This window comes from Bidens hawaiensis, unplaced genomic scaffold, assembly GCF_021521415.1.
Source record: "Bidens hawaiensis isolate Kalapana, Puna unplaced genomic scaffold, B.hawaiensis_p1.1 tig00013977_1, whole genome shotgun sequence".
Lineage (NCBI taxonomy): Eukaryota > Viridiplantae > Streptophyta > Magnoliopsida > Asterales > Asteraceae > Bidens > Bidens hawaiensis.
Window position 1 is genome coordinate 195,274 of NW_027492194.1, and position 18,313 is coordinate 213,586.

Below are 18,313 nucleotides of genomic sequence, written 5' to 3' on the forward strand. Positions count from 1 at the left end.
ATCAAGTGCGTGTGAGTTTGGGTTAGTTTTTATATCAATGAAAACATTGGGAGTGTTGGTTGATACAAATAAAATTAGCTTAGTGTCGTACTAATTAGATAATAAAATATACAGCAATAAATCAGTTATAAGATTTAACAAAATAAAATTATTGATACACTGCTAAAAATCATTGAAATTTGAAAGTTTGGTAAGGATTCGACTCGTTGTTGAATTAGTCTTAAAAGATTAGGATTGATGTACTTGGTTGTTAGTGGTTAAAAGGAAAATTATTTCCCCCAAATGTTAATACTACACTCAAAATTTCAAGCTATTTTTTTTATTTAAATGACCAAATATTTAGATAATACATAAAATTATTCTTTTCATTGATCAGTATGTGCGATAGATATCCAAATTCACTATTTGGTACGATACTTGAACTGTTCATTTCTTCTAGCTATGGTAAAGCTCGTATTTTAAAGCCCTTAGGCTATGTGCTATGGTTTTAGTGTTTTACTAGCAAGATTAAAGTGCTGCATTAGTGCCACATAGCTAGAGGGTTTTTAACAAGTCCACTTGTTAACATGAACATTGTAGATTAGCTAACTAGTTATGATGGTGTAAGAAATAAAGAAACAAAAAAAAAGGTTTGATTGGTTGTTAGCGAGTGACTCCACCTTCCGTCTGCTAAAGAGTTCGCTAGCACGTTAACACAACCCCCTTTACGTGCGGCGTGGTATTGCTAGCGCTCATAGGCTGCCACATCAATCGTAACGCCAATATTCATTAATACTGATATAATAATGAGACTAATAAATCAGTTTTTGAGAAGCAATATACCATTTCAAATTATAAAGCCATATTAAAATAAGAAGATATGGGTTTACAATAGTACTATTCCCAAACATGATTTATGAATTATTTAACAACTATAAGGACAAGGTATGGAGGCCCTTTTTTGTATGATCAATTGCGCGAGTGATAAAGGCATTTTTCATGGTTTACAAACTCACCATAACGAGCCAGTTATCACACACCTTTTTTACGCGGACGATGCGTTAATCACTGGTGATTGGAATCAACGAAATGTTCTTAACATGAACTGTATTCTAAAATGTTTCTTTCTTATTTCTGGTTTACAAATTAATTTTTGTAAATCAAAGTTAATTGGAATTGAGGTGGATGATGGGGAAGCTTCTGATAGGCAGATCTTTTGGATTGTAATTCAACCAAACTTCCCTTTTCCTACTTAGGTCTCATGGTAGGAGCCAACATGAATCGGATTGCAAACTGGTCTTCGATTTTGGACACTTTTGACAAACGTCTAGCCGTTTGGAAATCAACCTCGCTTTCTGTAGGTGGAAGGCTTACTCTCTTAAAATCGGTAATGGAATCTCTACCTACGTATTTCTTTTCTTTATATAAAGCTCCGCAAAAGATCATTAAGCAACTCGAAGCAAAAAGAAGGAATTTTTTTGGGGTTGTAATTCAGGCAGAAATAAGATTTGTTGGGTAAGTTGGGACCGGGTTACTACGCCAATCGAAGCTGGTGATCTTGGTCTCTCTCCTCTCCGAGACTCAAGCATTACTTTATTATCAAAATGGTATTTGCGATATTAACTCGAAGATGATTCCTTATGGCGAAAAGTGATCATGTCAATTCATAGCTCAATTAGATCTTGGCCAATTCTTTCTCATGCTAAGCGCTTCACCGGGTTTAGATGACAATTGCAAAGTTGGAGAACCATTTGGCTGTTTCAAGTCAAAAACTTGGTAACCTTGGTAAGGTAATCTTGGTAATGGTAGAAGAATAAGGTTCTGGATTAACACGTGGTTGATATCAGAACTTCTCAAGGATGTTTTTCCAAACCTTTTTGCTAATGTGGGCTATAAAAATTGTTATGTTGTGGATTGCTTTGACGAGAGGATTCATTCTTGGAAATGGAAATGGAAAAGAAATTCTTTGAGCGGGGATGAAAGAAATGAATTAGTTGATTTAAAAAATTTACTACAACACGTAAATCTTTCGAATCAACTAGACAAATGGGTTTGGACCGCTGACTCTTCGGGGAAGTTTTCGTGGTGTTTATGAAAAAGGTTTTGTTTAATACTTTTAGTTTAAATGGTCCATTGTAATGGGTTGGAACAATCGGATCCCAAAAAAAAAAAATATTTTCATGTGGAAAGTTGAGATGCACCGGATACCGACTCGGAAAGTTCTTGCTTTTAGAAACATTCCGGTAAACACGACCATTTGCTCATTCTGTGAGGAATGCCCGGAAAATGCAAATCACTTGCTTCTCTCGTGCCAAATGGCAAATCGCGTTTGGCAGTGTATTGGCTCTTGGTGTAAGATACCTCCCATTTTCGCATTCGTGGTTTGTGATCTTATAATTCATAAAACAACTTCACTTTGCAACAAAAAGAAAAGGTTCTACAAGGTATTATTATGACTACATGTTGGTGCATATGGAAAGTAAGGAACCAAACTATCTTTGAAAATAAGGAGAGCTCGGTTGATAAGGTGATTGAAGACGTTAAATCTTTGGCGTTTCTTTGGATAAAGAACAGATTGTCGTTCAAAAACCTATCTTGAATAGAATGGTGTAATTTTTCTTTCTAAGCATTTTCTTTTGTTGTGTTGTATTGTCGACCTTAGCTTCTTGCTAGTTTGGCCTGTTTAATGAAAGTTGCCTTTCGAAAAAAAAAACTAAGGGTTCAACTTGTTTCTAAACATGTGGCCGACGATATTAGTAGCACGTCTAAGCAAATTTGAACATATAAATGATCGATAAGTTCTATTTCTCAGACTTGGTTTCCTTGGATGTGTGTTACCATTGTCGTATACATCATATACGTACGCTTATGATATTTGGTTATACTGATGCACATATGTTAATATAAATATCTATTATGCTAATTCTATTAGACAGAATTCATTACTAGAAGCAGCAAGTTTCGTCACAACATATATTATAAGGTTATTGATTGTCAAATGAGTCGTATACACAGGCAGACCTATTTAGATAATGGGTCATATTTGAGTGTTTGGGCAGACTCGTTTTACACATTTAGTTAAACAAGTCGTCTAGCCAACCCACCCGTTTAAAACATGTTTACCCTATTTTTTACAACCCGTAAACCTGACCTAGTTAGCTGTTGGTAAATGGTCAGTAAACTAGTTCCTTCATTACCGAATTACCGCTAGGGTTGGATATTAGCTGTCAAAAGCGACCCATAAAATAAAATAATATTCAATATTGACGTAATAATGACATCAATCACTGTTTTATCCTGTATCTAACCTTCTATAAATACCCATCCATAAACCCCTTTCAAAATCCCCTAATTCCCCCCTCACACCTTGCCGTCCGGCGGTTAATACACTCTCCGGTCACAAATAATAATAATAAGTTAACTCAAACTCTCTGTTTCTGCATATATTATTAAATATGAATTAAGCATATGATATGATCAGAGGTTCCGTTACGAGATAACATTCGCATTGAATTTACGCCAGGTTGACAGGTAAAGTAAATTCCAGTTTCGTTATATTACCTACAGCCAAATTGCACTTTCTGTTACCATTTGTGTGCCTATATTTTTAGTACACCTGCTGAATTGCAAGTAGCGTGTAAACAGTAAACTAGCCCTGACCGAGCTCGGCTCCTTTAACTTGCTATTTAGACTCGTTTCGAGCTCTATCTCTAAAGCTTAACCTCACTTATTTATTATCTTCATCTTTCAATTAAATTATTATTAAACAATAAATATTTAAAACTATTTGATATATGTTTTAACTGTAAGTATATATAACATAATATATGTTATTTAATTACTTTTATTACAATTATATAAATAATTTAAATAAATACTCTGGCTTGTGAGTCAGCTCTAGGAGCTCGATAACTTAAGTGAACTTGGGGTTTATAGGCTCGGGCCTGTTTAGGTTCTGGCTCAGCTTATTACCACCCGATCTCTAGAGCAGCTCATGGACGGCTTGGTTTGTTTACACCCCTAATTGCGGGTCATAAATATGGCGTGTTTGTGATTTTCAAATAATTTGAGGTTATTTATTTGTGTTTTAACATTGTAGATTACCTTTAATTGTTTTTACTTGTTACATGTTAATCTAGGATTTGGATGCTCATTTTTAAGTTGTGACTTATGAGTGAAAATTACATAGATAATTATCAATTTTGTAGTCACTTTAGAACTTAATAATTTTATTTATTTATTATTTGTGGTTCTTGTTTGGTTATATGTATGATTTAGCATGTACAGTTGATATTTATTTACAGATGAACAGATGAGTTTGATATGGACACACTTACCTACTCTTTTTGAATAAGATTGATGGGTCCTACAGTAACCTAAATATATGATATGTGTGCTACTTTCAACATTCACATATTCAAATATGATATCATATAGGGACCCATGTTCATATATATATTAATGTCAATATACAAAGTTGATTCTTTTACTAGTACTATACCCTTCATTTCACTCTCTTTTGGTTGATGTTTTACATCCAGCATGCATTATTGCATTATAATTAATAACTAGTCATTAGAAAATAAAAAAAGATAATTGATGTTTAGTCAAAAGATAATTGATGTTAAATTAAAACGCGTCGTATCAGTATACTAGTAAATTACAATCACAAAAGAAAATGTAAGCATATCTCATATATGGTTTGCATTTACAACCAGTTTTGCAAGTATACAACACATCATGTGTGTTAGTTGTATATGTTATTTAACTATTGATGTATATTATTTACTTTTTCTATGACTATTCCGATAAAGATATTTATGGCATAACCATTTATTATATTAACATTTAGTTAGAATTTGAGCGTGCTTGGTGTATGATGGGTTCGACTAAACGAGCTACAAGATAGACATGAACCTGTTTATGCGTGGCCCTTACTTCAAACATTTGAATTCTATTACAGAAGGGAACTCAGAGGTTGAAAAATTATTTTTTTTGTGTCATCCTTATCCAAGTAGCAATGTTAAGACACTTCAGTACTCTTGCAAATAAGACTGTTGCTGAACCAAATCTGTTATGACATTTTATACATTTTGTTTCCAGTTTACGACAGTTAATACTTGTAATCTGTAGACACAAAAGGAATAGAGCGAGTGATTAAAATGATGGAGCATAACTGGAGTCCTCCATCTTTTGAGCAAGGGAGTCTTGCTTCTTTGACACCAAAAAGGCAAAAGGCTGGTTTATCCATTTCCCCAAAGGTTTCACATTCGCTTACTTTAATTTACGGTCTAAAATATGATTTACACAAAAATTATTGTAACATTGTTTTTGGCATTGTTAATAGGAAAGAAAAGAGAAGGTTGGTGAGAGGATAGCAGCCCTTCAACAGCTTGTCTCACCATATGGCAAGGTACGTACATTGAATATTAATCGCACATGCGTAAATAAGATGCATAACTAGTCATCTATATATTGTTTTTCTAATTGCAGACGGATACGGCTTCGGTGCTTCTTGAAGCAATAGAGTACATACACTTTCTTCATGACCAAGTCAAGGTTTTCCACCTCTTATATCACCTACTGTCATTTATTATAAACACATGCCCACATGTTCTCTCTAGAAATGCAACAGTTTGAATAGACAATTTTTGAAAAATATTGCAATTTTGTCGTTGATCAATTCCATTAATATTTTGTAAAATTTACTAATGGACATGATCAAAACATGATTGGATGTGTGTCACACGACTTACCTTTGTTAACTTTTTGTATTTTGTTTCAGGTGTCAAGTGCTCCTTATCTTCATAGCAACCCAACTGCTCAGTCTCAGGTGAGAGCCCACTTGATGACATGCCTGATTGATAAAATAGAATGAAAAAGAATTAAGTGCGTGTTCGTTTCACAGAATTCGTGGGAATTCAAATCCCATGACATGGCGTGATCGTTTCATTGGAATTGGAATCTTAATTCCATTTTGGTGTGTTCGGTTCAAAGAATTGGATTCCTTTAAATAGAGGAATTCCAATTCCTTCCAAAATGTGGAGGAATTCAAGTAAATTCATTAAGAATCTTTTCTCGAGGTTTTTTTTTATTTTTTTTATTATTTATTTTTTTTTTGGAACGAGAACAACGAATAAAGCATTTTAGTTTTTTTTGTTACTTTTTTTGTTTTTGATTTATATTTTGAATTATGAATTTTTTATTATTATTTATGAATATTTTTTGAGGGGTTTTTGATCTTGATAGAAAACTTTTAAAAAAACTCAAAAAAGATAATAAAAAAATCATATCGCAAAATATAAATAAAAAAATCTAAAAGAACTAAAATGTTTCCGTCGTTGTCCTCGTTAAAAAAAACGATTTCAATTCATTTGTGGTGATAGATTACAATTCACATTTATCAAACGAACACATCAATAATGAAATTGGATTTCAAATCCTATGTAAATTCCAATTCCAATCCACTCTATTCTGTGAAACGAGCGCGCCATAAATTAAAACAAAACGAGTTAAACTGGTCAACCAGGTGGTCACATAGCTTACATTCAAATTTAAAGAACTTAAGTCTGTTTTTTGATGATATAGTTACATTAGTTCTTTAAAAGTTTTAAAATAATCGACAAAATAGTTTGACTGGTAAACCCGTTTTTACCTGTTATCCTACATGTTTGACCTGCCTGTTTTGCCACCTCGCATTAGTATTATAACTGGTATGTGGTGTATGGCTATTTGTAGGATTTGGATTTATATAACTTGAAAGATAAAGGGTTGTGTTTAGTTCCGGTTTCGTATACAGCCGGAGTAGCTGTCAGCAATGGAGCAGATATCTGGGCCCCAATCAAGACCCCTTCCCCCAAATCATAGGGCATTATGGAAGAGTTGGGCAGTTGGTGGTAGGAATATTCATAAATATTAAATGCATATAGTAAAGCATCTAGGATATAATAAGTTATTGAGCTATAGGGAATGTATTTATTCTTGGAGGTTAATATATAAATGATGCATGAAATTGGAAGGATAATAAAATGCATATATGAGTAATGAGAAGCACATTATTATCATAAAAGTTTCTATTAGTAGGTGCATAGGGTTTCCTGACAAATCACCTCTTGAGATTAAGGAGACGATGATGTACAATAAATGCGGCTATGCCTGTAAACGAACCGAACGTTCGGTGAACTTTCGTGAACCGTTCGGCAGGAAGTTCGTTTATGTTCGTTTATTTAATAAACGAACGAACATGAACAAAAAAATTGTGTTCGTTTAATTAAACGAACGAACATGAACACATGTTCCGTTCGTTCATTTACGTTCATTTATGTCTGCTTATTTATGTTCATTTATATACTATAGAAACTAGTTAAATATTATCTTGGTAGGTCATCTGTTTAAAAGTTTTATATTTGTTAATTTATGTTCATTTAAGTGTTTTCATTTATGTTCGTTTATATTTGTGTTCATTTACATTTGTTCATACATGTTCGTTTATCTTTGTTCAGTTATGTTGTTTAGATTTTAAACAAACGAACACAAATGTCCATTTTTAAAAAAACGAACATGAACATAAATATTTGTATGATTAAGTGTCTGTGTTCTTTTAAAGTTAAATGAACGAACACGAACATGCCCTTGTTCGCGTTCATTCGATTCGTTTACAAGCTTTCATTATTCACATTGATGAATACATCAGTCTCAATCTCTAGGCTTTGCCGATTTTATTTGTGTTCGTGAACACATTAATTTCCTTAATGAACGAACACGAACATAAAATCTCGTTCGGTAAGTGTTCGTGAACACATTATTTTCTTAACGAACGAACATGAACAAGGTCTTGTTCGTGTTCGTTCGGTTCGTTTACAGCCCTAAATGCGGCATCAGTTCCAAAATATACAATGATTTTGTTTTGAACCTCGTCATCTTTGTTCATTCATCATAATATATGAACATAAAAAAGTGTAATTATATTACTAGCCTCATCAAGTAGCATCAAATCAAAGCCTATGCCATATAATTTCATGTTTTTCATGTTGTATGCTAACGAAGGAGGTAAGTTCTTGGTATTTTTTTATCAGAATATATAAAAAATAAACTAAAAAAAGTGATTGAAAGTGCTTAAAATATATAAAAAAAACTAACAAAAAAAGTGACTAAAAAAGTTAAATGTATTTGTTTTATGTAAAAACCTTTTAACCCATAGGGGCGTGCAACGGGTCTTACTCACCAAAACAAACCGGACTTGTATCCGTTTAATGGTAATGCCAGACCCGCGACCAACCCAACTTTGTATACTTGATTACTTGGTCCGGGTCCTAGGCGGGTTCGGCCACTGATCATTAGCTGTACTTTTCAAATATTACAAATAGAGGATACACAAGTTTGCTATGCTATTATGTTTTCCCCCAATGTTCTTGTTTTCCCTTCTGCAATTATGTTCCTAACAACCAACTGTTTTACATGTTGCAAAAAATATAAAATCAGCAAATATTTGAAACTGAGGTATTGCATGAAGGGGTTCAGTTTGTGTCAAGAATAAGAACAAACCTAACTGCAACTGACCCAATCAAACTGCTGATGTCCGCTTCAACTTCTCCCTCAATAATTCAAGTGCGTGCTCACGCTTCCAGTTGTAAACTTGGCATCGAATAACATCGACATCAACAGTGTGCATAAGCAGCTGAGATGGAAATTTCGACCCATTTACAAATGGGTCGATTCAGGTTGATCTTTACCTCTAAAGGGTCAAATGAGTAGATAAAACAAATAACTAAAACAACGAACTAGTCCATTTTGAGCAAAATGACTTCGGGTTAAAACGAATTGCTCTAAAAATACATTATTTTGGTTCAGGTCAAAGAGGTTCTAGCTAAAATGGCGTCGGGTCAAAGTGAGTTGTTTTAGAAAAAGATTCCAATAGGTTCCGCCACTAATTAGGAGACACAAAATTTCAACGGACCAAAAAATAAAGCAACATAATACGAAAACACAATCCATAAATGAGTACAAATAAAAAAAAAATTGAACGTAACTTTTCACGTCAGTGTTTCCTCCTCCATTTCCAAAGTTACATTAAAAAAAAGGACCAAAAAATATGTAATAGAATGGTTAGATATATACCTAGGGACGCCCTTTGGGTTAGTTAAACAGGTTTCGAAAACTTAAAAGGAAGAAACCCATGTGCCAATAGTTCATGAAGAAAACTTAGCATAATTAATTTCTGAAAATGATGGAACATAATCAAACTTTTAATTTTAAGTTTTATATAATATCTAAAATCTGAATACGAACTTTTAAAAAACCCTTACCCGAGTACTTATTAAAAAAAGATTGTGTTCAGTCAACCCATTCATTAAGTGGATTGTGTCCGGGTTTAGTGCTTAATAAAGGAGTCGGCCCAAACATTAATATTTTCGTACCGTGTTCTTGTCGTGTCGGAAACTGCTGGCCCTTAGTAGTAACATGAAGATTAGGAATGAAGCTTAGGAAATAGGAAGTACCAACAATAGTCATGAAGATCAAATACGTCGCATCCCTGTTTTTTTATTGTTACAAATATCATAAACACAACCCAGAAAGTAAAGACGAAAAAAATCTGGAAAGATGAACATAAACACAAGCCAAGAAAAGAATATTTATATAGATTTTGGTGGCTCCTAACAGTTGTAACATGAAAAAAATTCCAAAACACAGATATATACTGATATAGCTACTATGAAAGAAATTGAAATAGATATTACATAAAAAGGAAGCATTTGGATTATTTTTTCAGCATGATCAAAATAGATTTGAGTGCTGGCCCACAAGATCTTCTGTTACGAACTTTCTAAGCAACTGATGTTGTGAATATGATTAAAAGCCAACAATCAATAAAAGGGTTTTATGAGATTTTATGCATTGTGCATACACTTTGGGTGACCTTCAACCTTTTTGACCAGTTTCCATTTTAAACATTTTTCTTAATTTTTTATCCTTTTCTTTAACTAAAAACTGCTTCAAAAATTCAACTAGAGTTATGATCCCATATGTTCTGATCGAAGGATTAACACATCTGGTTTAATTGTTAATTTGTGACAAAATTACTATCTTGTAATATAATCGCAATCATGCAAAAGCTCTACAGAACTCATGAATCACAAACAGTTAAAAATAAAACTTACGTTATCAACAATGTCAAAGCCTGAAAGCTTATATTCTCATGCAAGCAGCCTTGAGTCCATGGCTCCATGTCATCTGCAACACAGTTAAATCAATAATATTATGGGACACAGACCCTATGCATAACAATTTCCAAGAACATAAGACAATTATAATAGACTCCCAAGTAGAAAAGAAATGCGTTCAAGCAATAAAGTCAACATAACAGAAACATAACCAACTAGAAAAAAAGAGTCAAAATAGAGATTACTAATCTTTGTTGTCTTCTGCAGCTTTATCTTCCTTTCAAAGTTTAACAACTACTTTCTTCAATATAGCTTCTACTGACAGATGCGAACTCTCAACTGCTTTCGATACAGGCTGCCACTTTTCACCATGTTTAGGCTCTGCAGCAACACAATTCCTCAAAACCTCCATCTGCTGATCCTCAGTCCCATGCTGCAGTTCAAATTTATAAACCAAAGCCCAAAAGTCCCCAACATCCGGTGCAACTGTAACCGCCCAGTTCAACCAATCACGTGCATTGTCCACCTTCCTATCATGCCAAAACAGCTTCCCAATTGCAGCCATTACATGAGGATCATGTCCACATTTCTTATAAGCATCAATGCTCTTAATTTTCCTCCGTGATCTTGGAGCCTTTTCAATAGCAGCAGCCCATAATATACCACTAGGCATTCTTGTAACGCCTTCGCCATCAAAATATCAGCTTCTTTTTCAGACCTGTGTTTTGACTCAGCTCGAACAGCAGCCAGCCATAGTTCAGGGTTGCGCGGGTTCCGTTTTCTAGCCATCGTGAGCACGGCTCTAACCTTACTCAATCCCGACATTCTCTCCTCAAGATTTGCAAGTGAGAGCCATAACGGAGTAGAATCTGGGCACTGCTTTAAACCCAAATCATACACGTGCTTTGCTTGTGGTAAACAACCGAGTCTTTCTTCAAGCTGACCGAGCATTAACCATAGTTTGAAAAACGAAGGAAATAATCTTAACCCTTCATCAAGCAGCCTCCTTTCTTCTGAACTATTCCCGAGTTCTCTCTCAACGATTGCAGACTTCATCCACACTCACTCAGTCCCACCCCGTTCACGAGCTTTAGCCAGAAGCATTCTGGCCCGTTCTGGCTCGTTATTCTCAAACTCCAGCTTAAACGCAGCAAGCCAGATTTCCTCAGATTCGGGAATTGCAGCATACGCCTCTTGAAGAATGTTTCTTGCTGCAGGCACATCACCAGCAAGCCATTTCTCTTTAGCACTCATCAACCATAACACCTCAGCTTGTGGTGTGTATGTAACCGCTTTACAAAGCAGAGCATCAAGTGACTCATGAGTGCCATGAGCCTTCTCAAATTGTGCTGCTTTTAGCCATACACTCTTCTTTAACTTAAATGCAGTGATTGCATCAGCAACCCATGTTGCCTTACGGTCCTTGTCTTCGACTCCAATCCCAATTGTGTTATTAATAATTGCATCACATGTCACCACTGAACCGGCCCGCTCAGAAGCTTCAGCCTCTTTCATCCAAGTTTCCCGGTCAATCTCCACCCCATCTCTCAGTAACATCCTAATAGCCCTTTCTATTATCTTCCCAACCATAGATGCGTTTCCAGAAGCTTCTTCTAGTTTAGCTGCAGCGATCCAAATTGCTGGTTCTTTAGAAAGATTATCTCTAGCCTTATTCAACACCTTCTTAGCTGCATCATAGTTGTCCAATCTAGCTAAAGCAAGCCAGAATTCCACATGCAACGGGCAACATTCCACAGCTCTCTGAAGCAAAAGCTTTGCATCATCTTCATCACCAAGTTCCACAACCGCTTTCCATAACCTAACAGAATCTGGTATGTTTTCAAGAGCCTTTCTCAAAACCATACTTTTATTCTCATCATCATACCCTAGGTATACTATCCCATTCGGAATCAGATAATGTCTTCAACTTCCGCTTGTCACCAGCAAACTGTTCAGTAATCCTAGGGTTTATTTCTCTATAATTCTCGATATCCGCTTTTAACCTAGCCTCTCGCCTATCTTTCCGTCTCGAATCCATAATCCTATCGATCTCATCCCACACAGCATCGGCCTCTTCTTCTTCCTCATCATATTCAACAGAATCAAACAATCCTTCATCATTACCTTCAAACTTATTATTATTATTATTATTATCAGGACCGATATCAGAACGAGTGGTGAAACCGGACGCACCACGGCCTAATCCGGCAACGTAATTAGGAGGCGGTTGCATGATTACGAATAATACGGAAACTGATTTGAATCAGAGATATGAATATATGTAACCCTAGATTAGTGAATGAATATGACGGAATGAGAGTCTGGGAGAAAATAACTGCCGGCTTGGAGGTTGATGGAATATATTGAAATAATAATAATAATAATAATAATGTTATGTTATGGATGCTTTTATATTGTCGAATAAGTAGTCGGTGTAAAACTTGAATTTTTTGTTGACCTAATTTCGAACCGGCCAGTAGGAGCCTTGGGATACAAGTTTACTTGGAGTAGAAGATATGTGGTGGTGCACCAATCAGGTTTTTATAATACCAATTTCGCGTATGGAACCGGGTTTGAGTATATAAAGCTATTGGAAAATCGAGTTTGGTCATACCTGGGTCGGGTTCGGGTTCGGGTTCATGTATTGTCTCTTACAACTGTACCCTATGCACCGGGCTCGGTTGGATATGGAATCAGGTAACAGGTATTCTAAAACCGGGTAACCCTACTTTCTGGTATTGACCCATAGTTTCAGGTGTATTTCGTGTATAGATTGAGCTTTTTAAGGATTTGTATTTTTCGGGTATTTTTCAGGCATTTTAAAAACTCAGTTCTGGGTATGGAACCAGTTTCAGTTGTTAGGCATTACTGGATACAAATCGGGTCATGTTCCGCCGTTCCGGGTTTGGTACTGAAATGTATACCCTATCCATACCCTACGGGTTCGGGTAGTAAAACTCGTATATAAAAAACTTGGTTCCTAGTTTTTTTTTTTCGGGTTTGGTTCAAAGTTCAGGTTTTTGTGCACCACTTATGTGGTGTGGTTATTAGATAATAACTAGTTTTGGTTATGTTTATCCGCTTTAACGGCAAGAATTATATTACAATTAAAAAACTTTAACTAGTAAGAAACTAGAGAGGATGAAACAAGACCTGATAGAAATATAACCGATTACAAGAGACAAGGTAATGAGTTATGTTATTGCTATCCAGTTAGGATATGCATTTCAGTCGTTTATCCGGTTTGGAATACGTATGTTAGTCTAACAATAAGTAATAAGTTATGTTACTTGTCCGATAAGTCTTGAAATGATCGAGTAGTGTTTTGGTAATTCTGTGCAACAAATATTACCTAATTACATACAAGCATATCATGTATCATTTTAATATTAAAAATGACCGAATGATGTTTTGGTAATCTTGTTTGGCGAATAATGCTTTAATGGCCCAACTGTATGTATAACTTTAAATCCGTGCGTTGTGGTGGGGGATGCAACAGGAAGTCCGACGGTATTGGTTTACTTCGTTATGATATCGATTTGTCCCATGTTAAAAACTTGTTTGGTTGTTTGCGTAACTTAAGTAGTAGTAGTTGAAGTATTGCATAAAGATAGAGAGGCTAAGATACGAAGTTAAAAACGCATTACACAAGGCCTACAATTGTACGAAGCAATATGCAGATGGAAAGAGAGATGAAAGACAGTGATGTCACCCACCGAGTTCAGGTAGGATGGTGTAGATGGAAAGCAGCCACAGGTATATTGTGCGACAAGAGTTTCCCGACTAAACTAAAGGGAAAATTCTATAGGGTGGCAGTTAGACCTACAATGCTATATGGAACAGAGTGTTGGGCCATCAAGAAGGCACAAGTGCGGAAGATGGAGGTAGCAGAAATGAGAATGCTACGTTGGATGTGTGGGCACACAAGGCTAGACCGAATAAGAAACGTTGTGTTTCGAGAGAGATTAGGGGTGGCGAACATAGCAGACAAGATAAGAGAGTGGAGATTGAGATGGTTTGGACATGTAAAGAGAAGACAGACGACGAATCCTGTTAGATCCGTAGAAAACATTACTATAGAGGGGAGGAGGCGTAGAGGACGACTGAAATTGACTTGGGATGAGAGGATTAGGCATGATTTGATAGACCAAAACCTTTCCGAGGACATGGTTGAGGATAGGAATTCGTGGAGAAGTAGAATTAAAGTTAAGGATTTTTAGAGAGAATTGAATACCTTAGGGCTTAGACTTAACTTATTTAGGTCGCATACCATAATGGTATTTCCCTTACATATATTATTATTATTATTATTAGCTTTTATATAGCTGTTAAACTGTGATCTTATTATTAATATTATTATAATTAGTAGTAGTTTGTATATAACTGTTAAACTTTGATTTCCTTTATTTTGCTTCATACACATGTACTTAGAGCCGAGGGTCTCTCTGGAAGCCACCTCTTCATTCCTTTGGATGGAGGTACGGTGTGCCTACATCCCACCCTCCCCAGACCCTACTTATAGCTTTGCTGTCGGTGGGATTTTACTGGGCATGATTGATTGATTGAAATTGCAAACTTATATGCAAACTACTTACTTAGGTGGCAAAACATACAAAATTGGGTCGTTGTATATTTGGGCCATTTAAGGTGGGAAAAGATCGGGAAAGTAGCATTGATAAAGGCAGTTTTTTTTCATTGCTAAAGAGGCTTCTTCATCTTTTAAAATATCCCGAACAATTTCTGTAGGCTAGGCCTGTAAACGTACCGAGCGTTCGGTGAATTGTTCGTGAATCGTTCGACGAAAAGTTCGTTTATTTAATAAACGAACGAACATGAACAAAAAATTTGTGGCCGTTTAATTAAGCGAATGAACACGAACACATGGTTTGTTCATTCAAATATATTCATGAACGTCCGTTTATGTTCGTTTATCTGTATTCGTTTATATTTGTTTATTTATGTTCATGTATGTATTAATAAAACATAATTAAATAATATCTGGATGAATTTTCTACTTAAAGGTTTTATATTTGTTAAGTTGTGTTCATTTAAGTGTTTTCATTTATGTTCGTTTATATTTGTTTGTGTTAATTTATATTTGTTCATATGTGTTCATTTATGCTCATTTATCTTTGCTTAGTTATGTTTGTTTAGATTTTAAATAAACGAACACAAATGTTCATTAAAAAAATGAATATGAACATTCATATTTGTTCAATTAAGTGTTCGTGATCATTTAAAATTAAATGAACGAACACGAGCATGCATTTGTTCGTGTTCGTTCGATTCGTTTACATGCTTTCATTATTCATATTGATTAATATATCGGTCTCAATCTCTAGGCCCTGTCGAATTTATTTGTGTTCGCGAACCGTTCTTGAACATATTCATTTCCTTAATGAACGAACATGAACAAAGCCTTATTTTTGTCCGCTCGGTTCATTTATTGTAGGCATTTATAGCCCTACAATGTAGGCTAAGCGTCTTTTTCAAGGAAACAGAGAACTCATGGAGAACATTTAATGGTTGTACCTAGAGATGGTCAAAAAAACCGGTTGGGGAACCGGTTTGCCGGTTTAAACCGGAAACCGGTTTTTACGAAAACCGGTTTTTTAAAAACCGGTTTGACCGGTTTACAAACCGCCGGTTCGTATTTCGGTTACAAGTTTTAGATCCAAAACCGGTTAACGAACCGGTTATTGAAAAAACCGGTTTTTTTAATAACCGGTTTCTCACCGGTTAACCGGTTTATAAATAAAACCGGTTTTTGACCGTTGTGAAAAAACCGGTTAACCGGTTTTTTCATAACCGGTTAACCGGTTAAAAACCGGTTTTTGAACGTTGTATAACGGCTATATGCCCGAACTAATTTCATACTTTTCAAACTTACAAACTGGTGTAAACTTAACAACGGATGTGTGGTCGGCACCTCATGGTTCGCCCGACTCATACATTTGTGTGACGGCTCATTGGGTTGACCCCGAGTCGTGGCAAATGATGAAACGAACCGTTGCGTTTCTATTGTTTGATTACCCGCACACGGGTAGAAATATTTTTAAAATCTTGGATAAAGTCATTCGACAATACAAGATTGAACATAAAATCTTTTCAATTTCGTTTGATAACGCGTCCAACAATACGGCCGCGGTTGGCCATTTAAAATTAAAGTATAAACCTATTTGTGATGGAGCGTTTTTTCATAGCCGATGCATTGCACATATTATCGATTAGGAGGACTCGACTCACTCCACCAGCTATAGAGATGTCGATTTGCTACAAGGATTACTTGGACTCTTTAGATAGGGCACAACATCAACGCTCACTCGAGGGGGAAATGGAGTATGAAGCGGGCTTGTATGAAGACGAGGTCAATGAAGGACACACTCAACCAATGACCGATGAAGAAGCCGCGTACGACGATTACCTAAGAAATAGCTCGGGATCGGGTAGCGAAGAAAATTAGTTATGTGTTTGTATTTTTGAGTTACGAATATGCGATAACGATTTAATGTTTGTATTTTTAATGTAAAAACTATAAATGAAAGTTATGTGTTTTTAATCTTTGGTTTGTTGAAAACACATTCACCAACACACACTCATACTCATCTTCCAAGCAAAGAACCCTAACAACGAAAGCAAAGAATGGCTTCGGTCAGTCCGTTTTGCCTTGTAGTTACCGGTTTGTTTATACTGTGAAAAAATAATGGTTATTAAAAAAAAAAAAAAAGAAAACCGGTTAACCTAAAAACCGGTTATTAAAAAACCGGTTAATAAAAAACCGGTTTATTAACCGGTTCTAACCGGTTTCTAAACCGGTCCTAACCAGTTAGACCGGTTAGGGTTTTGACAGACAAAAACCGGTTATTAACCGGTCCGGTTATTAACCGAACCGGTTTTTTTCCGGGCCAAAAAAACCGGTCCGGTTAATAACCGAACCGGTTTTTTTAAAAAAACCGATTTGTGCACCTCTAGTTGTACCCCTATCTACAAATCCTAGCTATATATCGACCACAAGCTATAATCTAAATTTGATTGTTATACCCCCTACCTACAAATACTATATATTGTATCAACCACAAGCTATAATCGGCGTTTGATGGCCATACCACTACCGAATGAAAATCCGTGTTCATGTCAGTTTATTAAGAAATTAAGTTAGTCCATGTCCGTTTGTGTTCGTTCGTTAGTATTGTGAACGAACGCTAACGGACAATAATGGACAGCCGAACACTAACAAACACTATGTCACACCCCGTTAAGCGATTTGCGGAAGCGTAAAACGAAAATGTAACAGACACCTCTGGTATCAACCACATTGTTTATAAAGAATAATACAAACTAATTTACAATATTTTACATCGATCTAACTTTATTTACAACTAGGTGATACATACTAAATCCAGTCCGTAAGCGACTTTACTTCTTACTAGCATACTTGCATCAATTCACCCAGCATTGATCGCTAGTCAAACACGTAGGACATTGATTTTCTAATCCAATCCGGTACCTGAAAAACATGTTAAAACGGGTCAACTACAAATAGTAGGTGCGTTTCACGAGTTTCAAGAAATCAGTTATGCGTACAACAATCACAGTTTGTAAATACGCAAGTATGTATGTATGTACGTTCGCAAGTACGTTTGTTTGTATGTGTATGATGTAATTATGCTAAGCTACAGTGAAGCCTTGACTGTTCGTGCTGCGTGCCTCCATTCCCACGCTCAATCAACAACTGTGGCCCCCTTTTCGCCCACAACATGCCCCGAGTAGCTATGTCTAACACTACATAGCGTGTTTGTATAATTATGGTCATATGCAAACGGGATAATGTCTCAGCAAACCGTGCTGGCCCCGCCTGGGTTTGTCAAACCAATAGTATTATTCACAAGCCACCGGCTCGAAGTTAATCACTGTGTTCGTGGGGACTTTCGTGTGTTAGCACTTAGTTTACTCTCATCATCAAACAATTCCAAGTATATATAGATATGTATCAACATGTTTTTCACCCCAAAAATTCGTAAAAGCAGTTTAAAAGTTGGGTCATGAAACTCACGGTTTAATAAGTAATCAGTAGTGCGGCAGTTCAGGATTTGCTCGACTCGTAATCACTGGTCCCTTTAATTAATATTATAATAATATTAATATTTTAATATTATTATAATCTCAATACTAAA

The 18,313-nt window shown here is 35.7% G+C and overlaps 1 protein-coding gene and 1 pseudogene across 1 annotated transcript; one reads left to right on the plus strand and one right to left on the minus strand.

Moving 5' to 3' along the window:
* Window positions 1-5,114: 5,114 nt before the first annotated feature.
* LOC143545442 (transcription factor bHLH153-like) lies at window positions 5,115-6,846 on the plus strand. The gene is made up of 5 exons (XM_077037343.1): window positions 5,115-5,240; window positions 5,327-5,392; window positions 5,473-5,538; window positions 5,765-5,812; window positions 6,718-6,846. Exons 1-5 carry the CDS (start codon window positions 5,142-5,144, stop codon window positions 6,844-6,846), a joined length of 408 nt encoding a protein of 135 aa, XP_076893458.1. The 5' UTR covers window positions 5,115-5,141.
* Window positions 6,847-10,383: 3,537 nt separating this feature from the next.
* On the minus strand, window positions 10,384-12,372 carry LOC143545443 (protein STABILIZED1 pseudogene; annotated as a pseudogene).
* Window positions 12,373-18,313: the final 5,941 nt, after the last annotated feature.